The following is a 17,418-nucleotide window of genomic DNA, read 5'->3' as shown; positions in this document are numbered from 1 at the left end:
ATATTGAGCCAACCTTATCTCCTGCACCATTTCATTCACCAGCCATAAAATTTGTTGAAAGTATTTTCTTCCTAATAATTCTTTTTAATCTCAATATTCAGCTGTTGTAGACACCTTAAGTTCAAGAGTACTCGTGTTATCTAGTTTAAATTGCATATTCAACAGTTACTTGTTTCTCCTCGATGCTGGTGAACTATTTTCACTGCTTGTATTTCACACAAATACACCATAGAGTGGCTAAAACTGATAACCTTTTCTGTGAAGAGGGAATGTTTTGTTGTAAAATGTAATTGAAAATCTCTAAACAAATTCTCATGACCACTGTATGTTATTGTAAATAATATTGAAAATGATATACTGTGATGATGATGATGAATGAAAATGCAAAACATTTTAAAAATTAAATGTGAAATGAAAACTTTTTTTATGAAACTAAAAGCTGTTTTTTTTTTTAAATTTCAGGCGAGGAAACACAGGCAGAATAAAGTGTTCCCTGTAAGCTGTATTAAAAATTGACAAATTATGTCTGACTTAGAAGAGAGGTGTAATACGTTAGCTTACTCTGACACTGAGGAGAACTGTGATGTTAATCTTGAAGGAGCATGTGGGGGGGATATCTCTTTACGAGGATCCACCCTTAGCTTCGAGCAGTTGTCAGAGCATACTGCTGATGACACAGATAACTTGAGCATGGAAGTCAACCTCGGTGAGAGTGGTTCTCGTCAAGCCAGTGAAATTAGCTCTTTGTCATATCAAAACCTGATTGATGATGATGGGCTGGAAAGTATGGGCTTACAACATGATAGTGATGAGAGTGGAGAGTCATGTATTAATGATTATCCTGATGTAGAGATTGATTTCCCTACCGATGATATGGACCATTCTGCTGACATTCTTGCTGATAGTCTCACAGAAAAGCTGTGCAAATGTTCTGGTAAGGACCTTGGTTCTCATCAGAACTTAGCTCCAGACATTCTTGGTCAGAATAGTATTCATTCCAAGAGTGGTTCTGATACTCTTTCAGATGGAAGTGAGAGTGTTGGAGGAAGCCATCATTACAACAAACATTCTTCAAGACAGAAGGAATTGCGTTCAGATATACTTGATGGGAAAGATGTGAAGCTGTTGGACAGGAATGGAATTCTCAATACTGCTGCTGATATTGGCTTAGAGAAACCCTGGGAAGTAGCAGTTAATCTTAGAGAAAAATCAAAAGACTCCAAGTACTGTAGTCCAGATGAGACTGTTAAAAAAAGGAATAGCTTAGAAATTCGAAACAATATTCCAACAATTGGAGAAGTAAAAAATTATGATGAAAGAAATATTCCATCTTCAACAAAGTATAATTCCCAGGGTGCTAAACCTAAGATAAAACGTCAATCTCCAGGATTTGCAAGACGGGTAAATCATAGTAATAGTTCAGGTAGTTGTAGTGATCGAGATGGATCTAGTTCAGAACGAGAAACCCTTCCATATAATAATCAGGACCTGAAGCAAATATCTCCCGTTGAGCAAACTTTGCAATCAGATCTAGATGTGACTATGCATAATGAAGTATCTAAGCCTGATAGAAATTCAGCCCGAAAGAATGTTAATATTGAAAATGAATACGATTATGTTAAGTATGCACGCATTCATCAGGGCAATTCTTATGTTGGAATGCGTTTAGCTTTTCCTAGCTCGAGTATTAGTAGCAGTTCACCTGAAAGCTCTCGTGATTGTTCTCCTGAGAAAATCATTCATCAAAAGAACGGACCAGAAATTTCTGATCGTAGTCAGCATCAAGTGAGAGTGAGTGAAGATTGTTTAACTGAAATTCCTTTAAATAACACTGAACCTTTAGTGGTGGAAGAAAAGAGAGCATTCACACTGTCTCCTGAAAATACTGAATGTGATAGTGCTGAAGTGGAGAGTGTATTATCTGATGAAGAAAAGTCTAATACTGGTGGAATGCCAATTGTAGAGGATGGTTTATCTGGAAGTCAAGCTAGTGATGTTGATGAAGCATTCCCTCATGAATGTGATTCTCCTGCCAAGATGTTGCAGTTAAAGCAAAAGTCTGAGCTGAATCAGGAGATTAATGGCGAAGAAACTCATATAAATGGCAAAGGAAAAAGTATTGATACTAGTGGAATTAAAGATGAACTTGATGCCAAAGAAGCTCTTAATCATACCATGGCTGACATTAAGACTGCTATTCAAAAAAGTAAAAATGTCTCCCTAAAATCTTCATTTACTGAAAACTCAACTACGGAGGAACCAGTTTGGATCAAAAGGTCAGTGATTTTCTTTTACTTTTCCTGTTCTTTTCAGCATGACTTAAATGTTTCTAGTTTTCACTTATTTTAATAGTTAGAATGTGACGCATATATTAATGCGTGCATGAGTTGAAATCTTTGCTCAAATGAAGACATTCTTGCACTGTATTTTCAAGTATGATAGATGAAATATTTTTAAAGGCCATTGTATAGAAGATTGATTGCTTTCAAAAGGTGTTTTACATCGACTTTTGCTGATTTATTCATAGTAATCAAAATATGAAAAAAAAAATAAATAAATAAAATGAAATAAAATAAAGGTTGCCTTGTTTCTATTATTCGAAAATTAATGATACCAAAATTTATACTTTTCTTGGAAATATTTGCAATTTATGTGAAATAATATTGTCAAAAAGTAATGAAGACACTTGTTGTGATGGATTTAGCTTTTTATTGCATGTTGCGTATTTAGTTTTACATTTGGATATTTTGCTTCTTCTCTATTGTGTCATAATGGCATGAGAACAACTCTCCTGCACTTAAAATGCTTTCATATCCAAATTGAGTTTTATTCTGTGGAAAGCGTATTATATCAGACCATATAGTTGTGGAAAAATTCTAATCAAATAGTTGTAATGGTTTTGGATTATCACAGGTTTAAAAAAAAATTTCTTTGTAAAAAGGAGTTATTAACACCTAATCAATTAGATTGAGAATGAGGGCATATCTTTTGCAATGGCAATGTTATCAAACTCTGATCAAGAGGAAGGAATTCTGAAATTAGCATCCACATCTTATTCTGTATCATTTGTAATATCATTGCTGAATATCATAAAAAATATATTCTACCATGAGTTTATGATCCATACACACACACACAGACACACCAGTCAAGTTAAATACGGAAGAGAGCATTACAGTGAAATATTAATTTGGCAGGCTTTTGTACTTTCACTAATTCTGTGTGTATGTATGTATATATATATATATATATATGCATATCATCATCATCATTTTACATTTGTATTTGCATACTGGAATGATTTGGATGCATTGCCAGGGACTGATTTGGTTCTTATTTAGAGTTATTATCCTCTTGACAGGTTGTGGGTATGTCTCCCTGTGTGTTCCATTTCCCAATTTTTTTATGCGTTTTCTACACTTGTATGCTTTCCTCCCTTCTAACTACCTTACAGAGTGTACTGGCTGTATTTAATTGTGGCATCAGCACTAGAAGGATTATTTTGTCCATAGCAAAATTAAAGAACCCTCTCTATTGTACACTGGAGTTGTCTTGTCCTTACTGAGGGCAGGTTAAAGAGAGCAATGGAAGAGGACCAATGTGAGAAGGTAATAGAGGAGAGGGTGATGGAAGAGAAACAGTGATAGGAGCAAGAGGATGCTGAAGAAAATGGTAAAGAGAGTGATTAACAGCTACATGATAATTGTTGAAATGAAATTTGAATAGAAACAGCATTAGCAATGGGAAAAGAGTGAGTGATAGGAAGATGATAGACTAATACAGGAAGGAATATTGAGAAGGTAATGGGTGTCAGCAGTGAATGGTAGTGAAGTAAATAATGTGAGCAAGAATGACCTATAGCAGTGAAGGTGGTGATCATAAGAGACTGATAGCAATAATGTAAGGAAGATTGATGACAGACAGATTCAGTGCAGTGTCATCCATCGTTACTCAGGTGGTGTGATGAGAGAAAGTAATAGGGGGTGGCACATTGACATGAGAAGTGGAGACTTAATATGATCAGAATGGTCCAGAGAGACCCAAATATACTGGGTGCATCAGTTTTTTGAGGTTGTTTGTATGAATTTAAAAAAAGATGTATTGCTCATCAAAGAAAAGCTGTATTTGAAAACAAATTGGTACAAATAATCTTGAGAATCCTTTTATCATATTTATTCAATGAATCTACCACTAGCATCAATGGCTGCTTCATTACAGGGTATGAAGCATTAATATACCTGGATCAAATGATAATTTTGGACATAGTGCTGGTTATGGAAGACTTGAGAGATCATATGGTGTTACGGGGGTGTTGATTGACCTCTCTCATCTATGACCCATAGTTCAGTAGATTGTGGTCTGGTAAGCTAGGAGGCCATGTCTCTAGGAGAACATGATGGAGATAGACACACATCCATGCTTGGGCTGTCTTAGCTTAATGAGATGGCGCAGTCTTGTTGGGAAGTATAACATCTTATGTTGCGTACTCTCTCCAACACCACTGTGTATACAGTGGCACTGATTCTTAAACCCTGTAAAAACATGTGAGGGGGCACGCCATCTTTCTTGTTATTGATGTCTCCCAGAACCATCACAGTTGCTGGAAACTTAGTATGCATGGCCATTGGAACTTCATTCAGATCTCTGCATAACCATTTGTTATTCCTTTGGTCTACCTTTTGGCCCTAATTGAAGTTATTCTCATTAGAGAAAACCAAAACATTCCAGCCTCTTAGAGTTTTAACTTGTTTAGCATGTGCTTTGCACAGATCAAATGATTCTCTTATCATATCTGACATAAGCTAACCCCTCCACATCACAACTTGTACTTGATGTCCTCATGCACAACTCTTCTGATGGTGCATGCTGAAACCTTGAGGTCCTTTGCAATATCTCTGGTTGACTTTAGAAGATCTTTATTGATTATTTCTTGGACTTTTTGTGTAAAGTTATGTATTCTGATGATATTAGGACATTGTGCATGTGTTTTGCATTTAGCTGCTAATGTTGGATTTCTGTCAGCAGACTCTAGCTCCATTCCAACTTTGACAATAAAGGATTAGGCAATTTTCAGGAAGCAAGTTATCTCTGTATCATTATGCTGTGCTTTTAAGGCAACAATTACAATGCATCTTTTCATGTGCTAAATGAACCTGAAGTCTGACATTATTTATCTAAAAAGTAAGGTAAAATATATAAGTTAGAAGAAAGTTAGAGCTCTTGAAAGAAGTGTTCTCAAAAAGCTAACGTACCCTGCATATATTATACAGTTTGATATCCATCAACATTTTCGTATCTTGTTTAGTGGTGCTTACCTGGGTGGGCAGGTCTTCTGCACTGCAAATTGTCATTTGTCAGGATCCTTTGTCATCTTCATGAAGTTCAGCCTCATGAGATCAGTTTTTACCACTTTATTCCAGTTCTACTTCAGTCTCCTTATTTCACAGGTTCTGTCCATTTGCATGCTTCCTTATACACATCACATGATCTTACCAGTGTAGTCTTCTGTCTTGCACTAAATCTTACTTTTATTTCCAGCTTTTCTCTCAGCTGATTGTATTGTCATTCATAGACACAAGCATTTTACATTTCGCAGAATAAGTTTGCTTCATTTTCTTCCAGTCTTTGTAAATTCTTTGCATTCAGGGCCTATGTCTTGTCACTATACAACATTGCACTTCACATACAAGCATCATATAGTCTCTGGGAGAGAAATTCTTTGTTGCTAGCCAAGTTAATAGTTCCCTGACCTTTTTTCACTGTTTTCACCTTTGCTACTGTTTCTGAACACTCATCTTCACTTTTAATTAGGTTATCTAGGTAACAAAAGCTAACAGCTAAATCTGGGATACCTTCAGCATTTGAAAGAATCTACTTCACATGTACTGTTACCACTGACAGTACCTGTGCATATGCTGCATACTAAGTCTATTTTCTCTGTCAGCCTACCTGTAATTACACTACGCTGCTAGTGTATTCATAGTTTATACTGAGTGTAATGTAGGAAATTTCAGCTTGCTTCTTTTCTGCATATCAGACATGACAATTTTCTTGCTGGCAGCAGGATCTTGTGTTTTTCACTAAAATTTTAGTCCTTACTATGTTTACTTTAAGATCTTTTGATTCTATTTGTTTCTATATCTGGAATTTCTTTAAATCTTCTATAATTATGGGAACTAGGTTTCAGCATATATGAGTTCCTATGGGTAGTTGGTTTTAGACTTCTCTGTTAAAGCCGTAAGTTCTATAATAAACATTATTAATATCAGTATTAATATTCAACAGTTACCATTTGCATTTAAATCTATTGGTTTTATTATGAGAGCTAGAGAAACATTTTTTTTACCTAATTAAAGTGCAGAATTCACTGATGACCTTTTATCAAACAAACTTTTTATCAGTCTTTATATATTTTTATATTGCACAGTATTTGGTATATGGTATATTCAGAAGTAGGCTCTTATTGCTGTTTCTCTTTCAATTGAGATATGTGTTTGTAATGTAAATATTTTGTCTATTTTGATAAATAAAATAATCAAAGCTTACCTAACTTAACATGCCTATCATTATGGTAGGTTAGGTAAGACAAGGTTAGTTCCTGTATGAAAATATTAAAAATATGTATTCTTGATTATGAAGTCTTAGTTGATATTTTTGGTAGGCTTTAATCAGCCAAAATATAATTTTTTTCTTGCAATTTATATAGGTAGAGGAATCTTTGTTTTACTTCAATAAATTAAAATGAAACAGCTGTTTCATGTGGATATGAACATTTTATTAAAACCAAATATTTCTTTCTTTTATATACTTTGATGTGGAATTGATACCCCATCTTTGATATGTGGGCTAGTTGAGTTGAAGTTTCTGGTTATAGTAATACCAGCATCATCGTCCTATTGTAAACTTTTTATTAATATTGTTAACAGCTAAGTGGAATGCTAATTATGGCAAGCAATATAACAAAATTGGGAAAGTTAGTTCAAGTGGCTATTCCTTTGTTTTTCATTGCTGGCATGGGTTGGAGAGAGATTTATTTGAGATGGTATTTTCAACCAGTTAGACTTCCTGTTGTCAAACCATATGCATTTTTCAAATTAGGGTTTTTTTTTACTGGTCTTTGAAAGTGCAGAACTACATGCTATGTTATTAGTAGGGAATATAAACATATCCCTTAGGTGGTGTCACACAGAGATGAACAATGTCAACATTCAGGCACATACATATAGTGGCTTCAATACAGTTTCCACTCTTCCAATTCCACCCATAATGCATTGATCAGTCCAGTGCCCAAGGTGCCATACCAAGGGATTGAACCTGAGACTATGTGTTTTTGAAGTAAACTAAATATCCACACAGCTATGCCTATGCCACTCTAATCATAAGAAATCTGTAAAATATAGAAATAGTACCAAAATACAAAAGTGTTAAATTTAATGTATAAACAACATATTACTGCAGAATTCAGTTAGTAGATTATCAGATTGAACTAAGTTACAGAGAAGATAGTAGAGACAAAAAAGTTCTTAGATCAAACTAAATGCCTGAATTACAACATGAAGAATGTTATTCCTCAGGTTTTGCATGATGAGTTTAGCTGACAGCTTTAAAATGTCAAAATATTTATTGACAAATCAACTTGATATAAGCATCACAAAACTAATTTGTTTGCTTGCAAGGCAATTTTCCTATAAGAATTATAGTGTAAACATTCTTTTTAGAGATAGTTCCTTTTGTATTAGCAACTAGTAAAATTATTTATAATGCAACTGAAATTTTTGTAATAATGAACATTTATATCAGTGCTTCTCAAACTTCTTTACCTATTGTCTCTTTTCTTTTACTCGGACTTTTAATGCCTCCTTACTATGATTCAATGCTATTTTCCTCATTTTAATGCACATTAACATAATATAAAGAAAGAGTAATTCAGCTCTGGGTACTAGTTTGACACAGTTGACTACTTACCATAGCACTACCATACCAAAAGCAAATACTATAAATCTGCATAGTATACATTTGGTTTGTTTATTTACTTATTCACCTTCAGAAGTCTATTATTATTGTTGATGTTGTCATTGTTGTCATGATTGTGGTTAACAAACAGTTTATCCATATTACATTTAAAAAAATTTTACAGCTAATATTTAAATAGGAGTCAATGATTAGAAAAACTACAAATGCATCTATTGCTCCCACCTTTGCTCCCTTTATCACCAGTACCATGTAAAATTTTCAACTACTTCCCTGTGAGTCATACTGCCCAATTTGAGAACCACTGATTTACATAAATAATTGCAGTTTTTCTAGCTTACCAAATGTTTTGAAAGCTTTGAACAGGTTTACTTCAGAAAATGCTGTAGCAAAATAAACTGTACAGTTTAATGTTAAGTGGTTGGTTAAAAAGTTTGACTTGTTGAGAAAATACCCCACAATATCTGAAAGTAATTTAGCAAAAAGCAAAAGAATTAGCTCACCAATATCCTACTGATTATAATGATGATTTTGAGACAGAAATGCAACATTTACTGTCAGAGCATAAAACAAATTTTGGAAAACTTTTAGAATTGTTAAATTTATTAACTGATTACAAAATTTTGAGCTATTTCCAAATGTTTGTGTTAATTTGAGATTATTGTTGGCAATTACAGCTGCAAGTAGCACCAGCAGAAAAATCTTTCAGCAAATTCAAACCTATCAAAAACTTTTTAAGGTCTATTATATTCAAACATGACTTGCTGATTTAACAATACTAGAAAACTAATAATTCTGTCAAAATTAGTGTCTTTGGCCATGCTCGATTCAATACTCAAATGAAGAAAAAACAAAAATTCATTTCAATAATTGATTAGCTCTGTCACATATATAGCATATTGTTATATGGTCATTCTGGTATTCAAGATAAAAAAAAAAACACATTAAGATGAGAAGAGGCCTGAGATTAGCTGTCATTTTCATTTATGCTTTCCAAGCAAAAATCAAAAAGTCTTGTTCCCAACCATTTTATTCTGCAGGGGACAAAATATAACTGTAAAATTTCAAGTTTCAAAGAAGACTCATTACAATATATAGATCTGTAAGTAGGAAGGCAGACGAACCATAAATCCCTCCAGGTAGCTGGCCCTACTTGATCTGTAGGAAAGGTGTAGATAGAAACTCCATTAGATGTACCCAGTGTAAGCTATGGACACATAAGAGGCGAAGCAATATCAGAGTGAGGTTAACAGGGAAAATAGCTTTTGTGTGTGAAAGATGCACAGGTACAATAAACACAAAAAAATGTACAGAAAATAAACTCCATCAACCACCTAGAGATAGTGATAGCTCCCGTAATCTAGGTGACCAAGTTAGTAGCGGAGGTGGATGCTCCGAGAGCGTAGCTGTGAGAATAGGATTAGGCTGGGCAAAGTTCAAAGAGCTCCTATCTCTACTGGCATCAAAGGGCCTCTCCCTCAGAGTTAAAGGCAGATTGTATGATGCTTGCGTGTGAACAGCTATGTTACATGGCAGTGAAACATGGGCTGTGACAGCTGAGGACATGCGTAGGCTTGAAAGAAATTAAGCCAGTATTCTTCACTGGATGTGCAATGTCAGTATGCATGTTCAGCAGAGTGTAAGCATCTTGAGAGAAAAGTTGGCATAAGAGGCATCAGATGTGGTGTGCAAGAGAGATGATGGTGCTGGTATAGTCATGTGATGCGTATGGACGAGGACAGCTATGTAAAGTTGTGCCGATCTCTGACTGTGGAGGGAAACTGTGGTAGATAGAGGTAGACTCAAGAAGACATGGGATGAGGTGGTGAAGCATGATCTTTGAACTTTGGCAATATACTCAAGAAGACCTGTCAAGCCTAGTGAAATTGTTGTTGTGGCTGATGCTGGTGTCACATAACTGGCATCCATGCCAGTGGCATGTAAAAAGCACCTTTCAAGCATTGGGCCTCACAGAGGCAAAGTGGCTGATGCTGGTGGCATATGAAAAGCTCCTTTCAAGTGTTGGGCCTCACGGAGGTAATGACCAAGACCTTTGGCATTATGTCGTACTTGAGAAGACCCATCAAGCCAAGTAAAATTGCAGTTGTACCAGTGGCACATAAAAGCATCCATTATACTCTCAGAGTTGTTGGCATTTGGAAGGGCATCCAACCATAGAAACCATGCCAAATCAGACGGGAATCTGGTGCAGCCTTCCAGCTTGCCAGCCCTAGTCAAACTGTCCAACCCATATCAGCATAGACAACGGATGCTAAATGACAATGAAATTACATCAGTAATTTAAGGACTTAAGACTTCATGTCAAATCACTTAATACACTTATTAGGTTTTTTTAATGTCTTCTCATTGGCATTGATTGGGCAGCAGGGATGATGGGTGATTTGAATGTGAGCACTAGTGGAATTTAGTGCTTTATTTGACATCAAGGGTTGGTATCAAGAAAGTTATCTAACTGTAGAGTACTTTATCAGGAAGTCTCATTTAATCCATGCTAGCATGGAAAAACCGGAGGTGTGTATTGGGGGTGGTAGATGCCTATAAATGTAGATATGTATATGTGTGACTGTATGTTTGTACATATTTATAGCTATCTTTAAATGTGTGTGTGTGTATATATATATATATATATATATATATATATATATATATATATATATATAATATATATATATATAACAATTAAGGAACGGCCATAATAGGCCATTCACCCACTAGAAATAACAGCCAAAGCTTCTACCGCAAATAAAGATTAATTCCGTAAACAGGAGAAAATTAAAAAAACATTTACCCTGTAATTTCTTGTACGGTATACCATTTCATCCGCTGTTTAATGGTAAACTAACCTGATTAAATTAAATCAAGCCAATCTTCCATAAGCCCTCGGATTCTTCAGCAAGAAATAGCTCAAGTCGGAACAGATATTTACACGAGGCATACCCAATCTTGCCAAGTCAATATCTGACCTAAAATTTTCAAATCGTCGCACTCGCGCCAAATTTATCGGCAGCAAATAAATATCAGCCGCCGATTGGCTTGATTTAATTTAATCAGGTTAGTTTACCATTAAACAGCGGATGAAACGGTATACCGTACAAGAAATTACAGGGTAAATGTTTTTTTAATTTTCTCCTGTTTACGGAATTAATCTTTATTTGCGGTAGAAGCTTTGGCTGTTATTTCTAGTGGGTGAATGGCCTATTATGGCCGTTCCTTAATTGTTAATGTTGAACTTAAAAATGGTCTATGACTATTTAATTTTTTCCCACTGGGCCGCTGGTGGCAATAAAATTCTACAAAATTTTCCTTGCCACCCTATATTGATTAATTATATATATATATATATATAATATATATATATATATATATATATATATATATATATATATATATATATATATAATATATATATATATAGAGAGAGAGAGAGAGAGTGAAAGAGAGATAAACTGTATGTATGTATGTAGATTGTGTGCAAATGTAGAAATATTTTGACTTGTTTTTATATAGATGTATAGGTATATATTTAGATGTGTATGTGTGTGTTTAGGCCTAGTATGGCTGAATAGCTAAGAAGTTCCTTTTGCAACAACTAAGTTGCAAGTTTGACTCCATTGTATGCCATTTTAAGCAAATGTCATTATATAGCCTTGGAATAATCCATAACTTTGGCTGAAATTGGGTGGACAAAACCTGCATAGAAGCATGTTGGGTGGATTGTATTTGGTTAAAGTGGTGTGGTCTCATCACACACAGACACACTGATTCTGCCTATAAACTATGTTAAGGATACATGTATCTATGATATTCTCAGTCATGTACACAAGAAATTTAGTTGATCGAATACCTGAATCCTCATTGTTGAACATTAGCAATCCACTGTATGTGTGTTGGGCTATATAGATGCATGTGGGCATATAACTAAGTATGTGTATATATATATATATATATATATGTATATATATATATATATATGTGTGTGTGTGTGTGTGTGTGTGTGTATATATATATATATATATATATATTATATATATGTGTGTGTGTGTGTGTGTGTTTATATGTATACATATGTGCATAATATATATGTATGTATATATTGAATCTTAGAAATCATGTCAAAATAGAACTTTCATGTGATATGTTTCCCCTCGACCAATCTAATAACTCTGAATAAGAACTGACTTGAATTGTGGTGAGCCTATGCCATCATACAAAGCATTTTTTTTTCAATCTGGTTCGCTGGTTCTGTTGAAATTTGAGGGAAAAACCTTGATTTTAATGGTTGCATTTAGAAATTAATTCTGATCTTGTATTTAAGCTATTTTATGGAAACTGAAATATTTTTCATTATTTGAGCAACCTTTTGAGCAGGGGCTATATTTAGTGCTGAATTACAGTATTATGTGATATTAAAATTATTAATCTTTATGACTGGAAAATGCCATGCTGTTTTTTTGTCTATATATTGAAAAGTAGACCTGATTTAAGCATTAACTTTTGAAGCTGCCTATAAACACACACACACACACTGGTTGAGGGGGATTTTGTGTTAAGTCTGATACTGACTGGTAAATTATTGATTCAGCTGTGCATAAATTGTATGAGAGGCATAGCTCTTTATTCTGACAGTTACAGTAAACTACATGGCCAGTTTGATGACAGTTTACAGAGTTGTAGAGTGATTTGTTAGATTATCTGGAGTGCTTACTGCTTGCAAGGTTGTTCTCCATATTATAGTAGTCATGCAGCTATAGCTAACTTTGAAGTTTTTACTGGTATGAATAGTTTGGGATAATTGGGTCTTGTAGGGGGAAATGCATTCAAATCAGATTTGAGGTGCTTTTGGCTATTTTGGATATTGAATGAAGCATTAACCATTGTCTTAATGCTTTTTGGTTACATTAACTGCGATTATTTTAACTTTATCTGTTTACTAAGTCCACTGTTTTTCAGTACTTTGTTATTGTAGCTTTTTTTTGTTTTGTTTTTGAGGAGTTGCTGGAAAATTTTCATTCAGTATTGTTGGAAAAACTTTAGAAAATGGTTAGGAAATGGTCAGTTGATTTACATTAGTTTTTTTTATTTTGTTTTCATATGGATTGTATTTATCTGTATTAAGATCCAAGGTGACATCTAGAAAGTTGGTATCACTGTAATTACTAATATCACAGTAGATAAGTCCAAATTTTGTAAAAGAACTAATTATATTGTCCTTTTATATTGTTAGAAATAACTAGACTGTCATCTCTCTTCAATCCTATGTCCAATGTGCAAAATTTAGATTTAAGATTATCAAGGATAATTAAACAGCCAAGATCACAGGCCTTGGCCCTGTTGAATTTGCTCACTGAGAAGTAAAACTTGTGAATTAATCTAGATTGCTTGCACTTGCACAGTTATGCAAATTAGACTGACTAGTTTAACTCAGTTATAGTTTACCATCATCATCATCATCATCATTTAATATCTGCCTTTCATGCTAGTATTGGTTTGTTCAATTTGACAGGATCTGACAAGCCAGAGGACTGAATTGAGCTCCAGTGTCTGCTTTGGCATGGTTTCTATAGTTGGATACCCTTCTTAACATCAGCCTCTTTACAAAGTGTGCTAGGTGTTTTTTTTTCATTGTACTGGCATTTATGAAGTCACCAAGTATCTTGCAAAACAAGACTTTCCCTCAGACCCAATTGAGTAGGGGTGTTGTATTGAGAGCTTTATACCTTGTGTTGAGATGTTCAGGTATGAAAGGACAGGAACAGGTGTTTTGCTGTTGAGAGGATATGTGGCTACCCCAGTTGGATAGATAAAAAAGAGATGGTTGTGATGCGAGTATAAGAGAGAACACTGACAGAAGATTGGAAAGAGTAGGTGTATAGGTAAGTTTATAAGAGAGTGATTCTTAACAGCTATAAGCTCCTAATTTTGAGGATGGTAGATGAGTATTCTTTCTCTGACAGTCTAAGAAAATTAGAATCTTGTCAAATTCTGCTTTTTCTGCTGATAGAAAGATAAAACCTGTGTTGTAAAGACATTGTTTACTTTCCGTGGTGAGGTTACAACTGTATATGTGATGTCACTGTCATGTTAATATAGTTGTAGGAATTACATGCTAATTAAGATTAGTTAATTCTTTTGTTACCATATTTCTGTTGAAATACACCCTTGGTTTTTTTTCAATTAATTTCAAAAATAATGAAGATAGAGTAAAATTATGTTGTCATTATTATGGAACATAAATTACATGAAATTTTAATGGAAGATTTCAATTTATGTGACTTTAAAACAGGAAGTTTGTACAATAGAACCAACAGTAGTCTTGGGCAGGATGGGATCAAAAGGGTTACTATGACTACCAGTTTGATGTGGTGTTTGATAAGTCACTTGAGCAAAGTTTCTGAATGTAAAGAATAGTGTATCACTATGCTTTACTTGGATAAATACTGTATGATATGGTAGTGATGTCATCAGTTAATAACAATTCCACTCAATGACCTAGATAAAAAGGAGGCTTGGCTGCAAAATATCGAATTTTGCAAGTGGTTAATTCCAACAATACTGGAATGCAAGGCATTGTATAGAGATACCAGTTGGGAATTTAAAAAACATTTTTTGACATCCATTTTCTTCTGCATTTATCCACATAAGCTGGCTGTCCTGTCCTTCTTTCATATAAAGAGTTTTGTCTTTAAATGTTCCCCTGTTTAGTTGGGGTCAACATATTTACCATTCTGACCAACATACATCAGTTTCACTCACTCACACTTCTGTCTGAGCTTTCTATTTTTCAAAGATCTTATTTCTCCAAATTCATTGCATCATCTGATTATTGCCTCATCATTTTATTTACTTTACATTAAAATATCCAACAACCACTGTCAATGTACCTTTTGAACTTTTAAGTCATAAGCTGACTTTCCATTGCAATAAATGTATTTTACCCTTGACCTCTTTGATATAGCTAAATGAGTAAAATAGAACTACTTTCAAAGTATGACACTTTAGATTTGTCCATAAGTACAGCTTATAATCTAGCACACCTTCAATGATCTGTAGAAAGCCATATTTAAGTAGTTCTTGCAAAATTTACTATCAATGATGCCTAAGTGGAAATTTCCTCTATTAAAAACTGATAAAGGAATTTTATTAAGTGAACAAAGGATGGTTTTGTATACTGTACAGCCCACTGGTTGATTGCCCTTTTATATGCAGTTGTATATTGTAGCTTTGTGTCTGAATGATGACAAATTTACTGAATCCTCTTAACCTCTACACCTTCACTCATATGGCTCTATCAGCACTATTCTTGCTAAACATTACATTTGATGTAATTTTAATGTGGATTAATAAAGCAAATACACTTATGCAATTTCATTTCTAGTCCACTTATTATTGTGTTTGCATAACTTCCAAGTTGGGTAGAACAGATTCAATGGTGTTTCAAATATCATCCTGAAATGGTTTGAAAGCAGTGTAGTATCTACTCTGCATTTTGATGCTGTTGATTTGAAAGCTATTTGTCAAATTTTTGTTGCATGAGTAATTAGATGAGTACCAGTTGCCTAACTTATCAAGTTATGTTTGCTTGAGAATTAGCAGTAATTGTTCATGATTAATATTTAGTTCGAGCTGTTTGTAGCAGAAATGAGAAAAACAGAAGAGAAGACATTCTAGAAAAATTTTAAGGTTTTATGGAGAAATCTCACAAGGACTATAGAGAAGTGACTCTGAAGTTTAAGTGTGCATTGTTGTAGAAGGGTATGGAAAAATTGTTGCTAATGATGTCAGCACAAGCTACATTGAAGCAACCTGAGAGAAAGCTTTCAATTCAGGATGTTACTGGCAAAATTACTTACCCAAAGACTCAACTGATCAGGTGAACTTATTCATAGATAATTTTGCCTGAAGAGTCACGTGCTAACAAGGCTAAAGATCTTGGAGTTGTCAAATATATGAGTTTTTTTTTTTTTCCCTTTGAAAGAGAAATGTTTGAAGTTTTGGTAGACAGACAACTTCTCAGATTGTTGTAGGAACTCATTACTTGTGATTGTCCTTGGATGTTTTTTGTAAGGGCATTATGAATATTGATTTATCAGTTTTTTTTCTCTTGTTTTTTTAGTAGGTACATAATTTTGATTTTTCCTATTTTAGAGTAATGAATGAGTACTAGGCTAAATCAAAAAAGGGTACTTCAGGGTGATGGTTGTATTAGAATTTAGATAAGTTGAACTGAGTTCAAAGCTACAGAAAATTTACCACTTATAAATGTTGAGATTGGTGTTAGAAGGGAAATTTAAGAAACATATTTTTAGACAAAGTATATAATAGATATTGCACCTTATGCCAAAAGAGCTACTATTTTGAGTAACGATGTATAAGATGATATGGAAATGTTGGTTGAAGTTTTCTTGGCAAATGTCAAAAATGCATTGTAATTGGAGGTGGGACAAGAGTTGGAAAACCTGCAATGCTCTTCATTTATGAGTGGTGTTTATATATCATATTATAATTAAAAATGTTAAGGATGTGTGTCTGCATATTTTTCCTATTTATTTTATTGAATTTCCTGTGAATATACAATGAAATATTGGTAGAGTATTTTTAGTTGAAAAAATTACAAGTTAAATGCTATATAATATGAATTTATTATTTTCTAATTGGCATGGTGGAACAAATAGATGAATTAATTGAATGCCAGACAGAATGTTTTATGGTAGTTCAATTTGGCCTCTTATTCTTCTGGGGTTGATAAGTATCAATAAGGTAATAAGGTTGATTCAATTGACTACACTTCTCTTTTAATATTTGCAGAACTGTGTCTATTAGAAATTACTCTTCTACATGATTTTATACAACTTAAGACTTTGATCTTGAAATTCATTTGATTTAGAAAACAAGACTATTTATTTATAGAGTTTTATTAATTTAGAATAAACTTAATTGTTTTTCCTCTCTACTCACTTTTTGATGTTGTCTTGCTTTTTTTTTATGTAATCTTTAAATATTGTGAATGTTTCAGAACAAAACAAGTATTTGCTATACATACTTTTAAAACAATATTGTAATGTTTTACTGACAGGGAATTTTAACTAATATCATGTTTCTAGATCAACACTTTTCATGCAAAGTGAGGAATGTAAACATTCACAGGCACACTTATATGAGTATACACACACATGCATGCACATAGTGAACTTCCATCCAGTTTCCATCTACCAATTTATCTCTCAAAGTATTGGTCTACACCAGAAAACACTGCAAAGTGAGGTAGAACTCAAGATCAAATAACATGCCTGCATCTATAATATGGATAGCTATAGTTCACAGACAATGTATAGCTGCTGTACATTTTGCATCAGTTCTTCATAGATATTCTCCACTGTAATTTCAGATGACATATTCTCTTCTGTAGCATAGCCATCTCTGTATTAG

General features: G+C 33.9%; 1 protein-coding gene across 21 annotated transcripts in view; it reads left to right on the top strand.

The window, feature by feature from the left end:
- LOC115212775 (amyloid-beta A4 precursor protein-binding family A member 2) overlaps positions 1–17,418 on the top strand; it is a 248,648-nt gene that overhangs the window by 20,707 nt on the left and 210,523 nt on the right. For all 21 annotated transcript variants that reach the window (XM_036504010.1, XM_036504018.1, XM_036504015.1 and 18 more), the window contains one exon: positions 463–2,276. In XM_036504010.1, coding sequence (XP_036359903.1) covers positions 523–2,276 — 1,754 coding nt within the window. In that variant the 5' untranslated portion in view covers positions 463–522. The remainder of the gene's footprint in view (positions 1–462; positions 2,277–17,418) is intronic.

This window comes from Octopus sinensis, linkage group LG6, assembly GCF_006345805.1.
Source record: "Octopus sinensis linkage group LG6, ASM634580v1, whole genome shotgun sequence".
NCBI lineage: Eukaryota > Metazoa > Mollusca > Cephalopoda > Octopoda > Octopodidae > Octopus > Octopus sinensis.
Note: the sequence above shows the minus strand (reverse complement) of the source record. Positions and strands in the feature narration are given on the sequence as shown.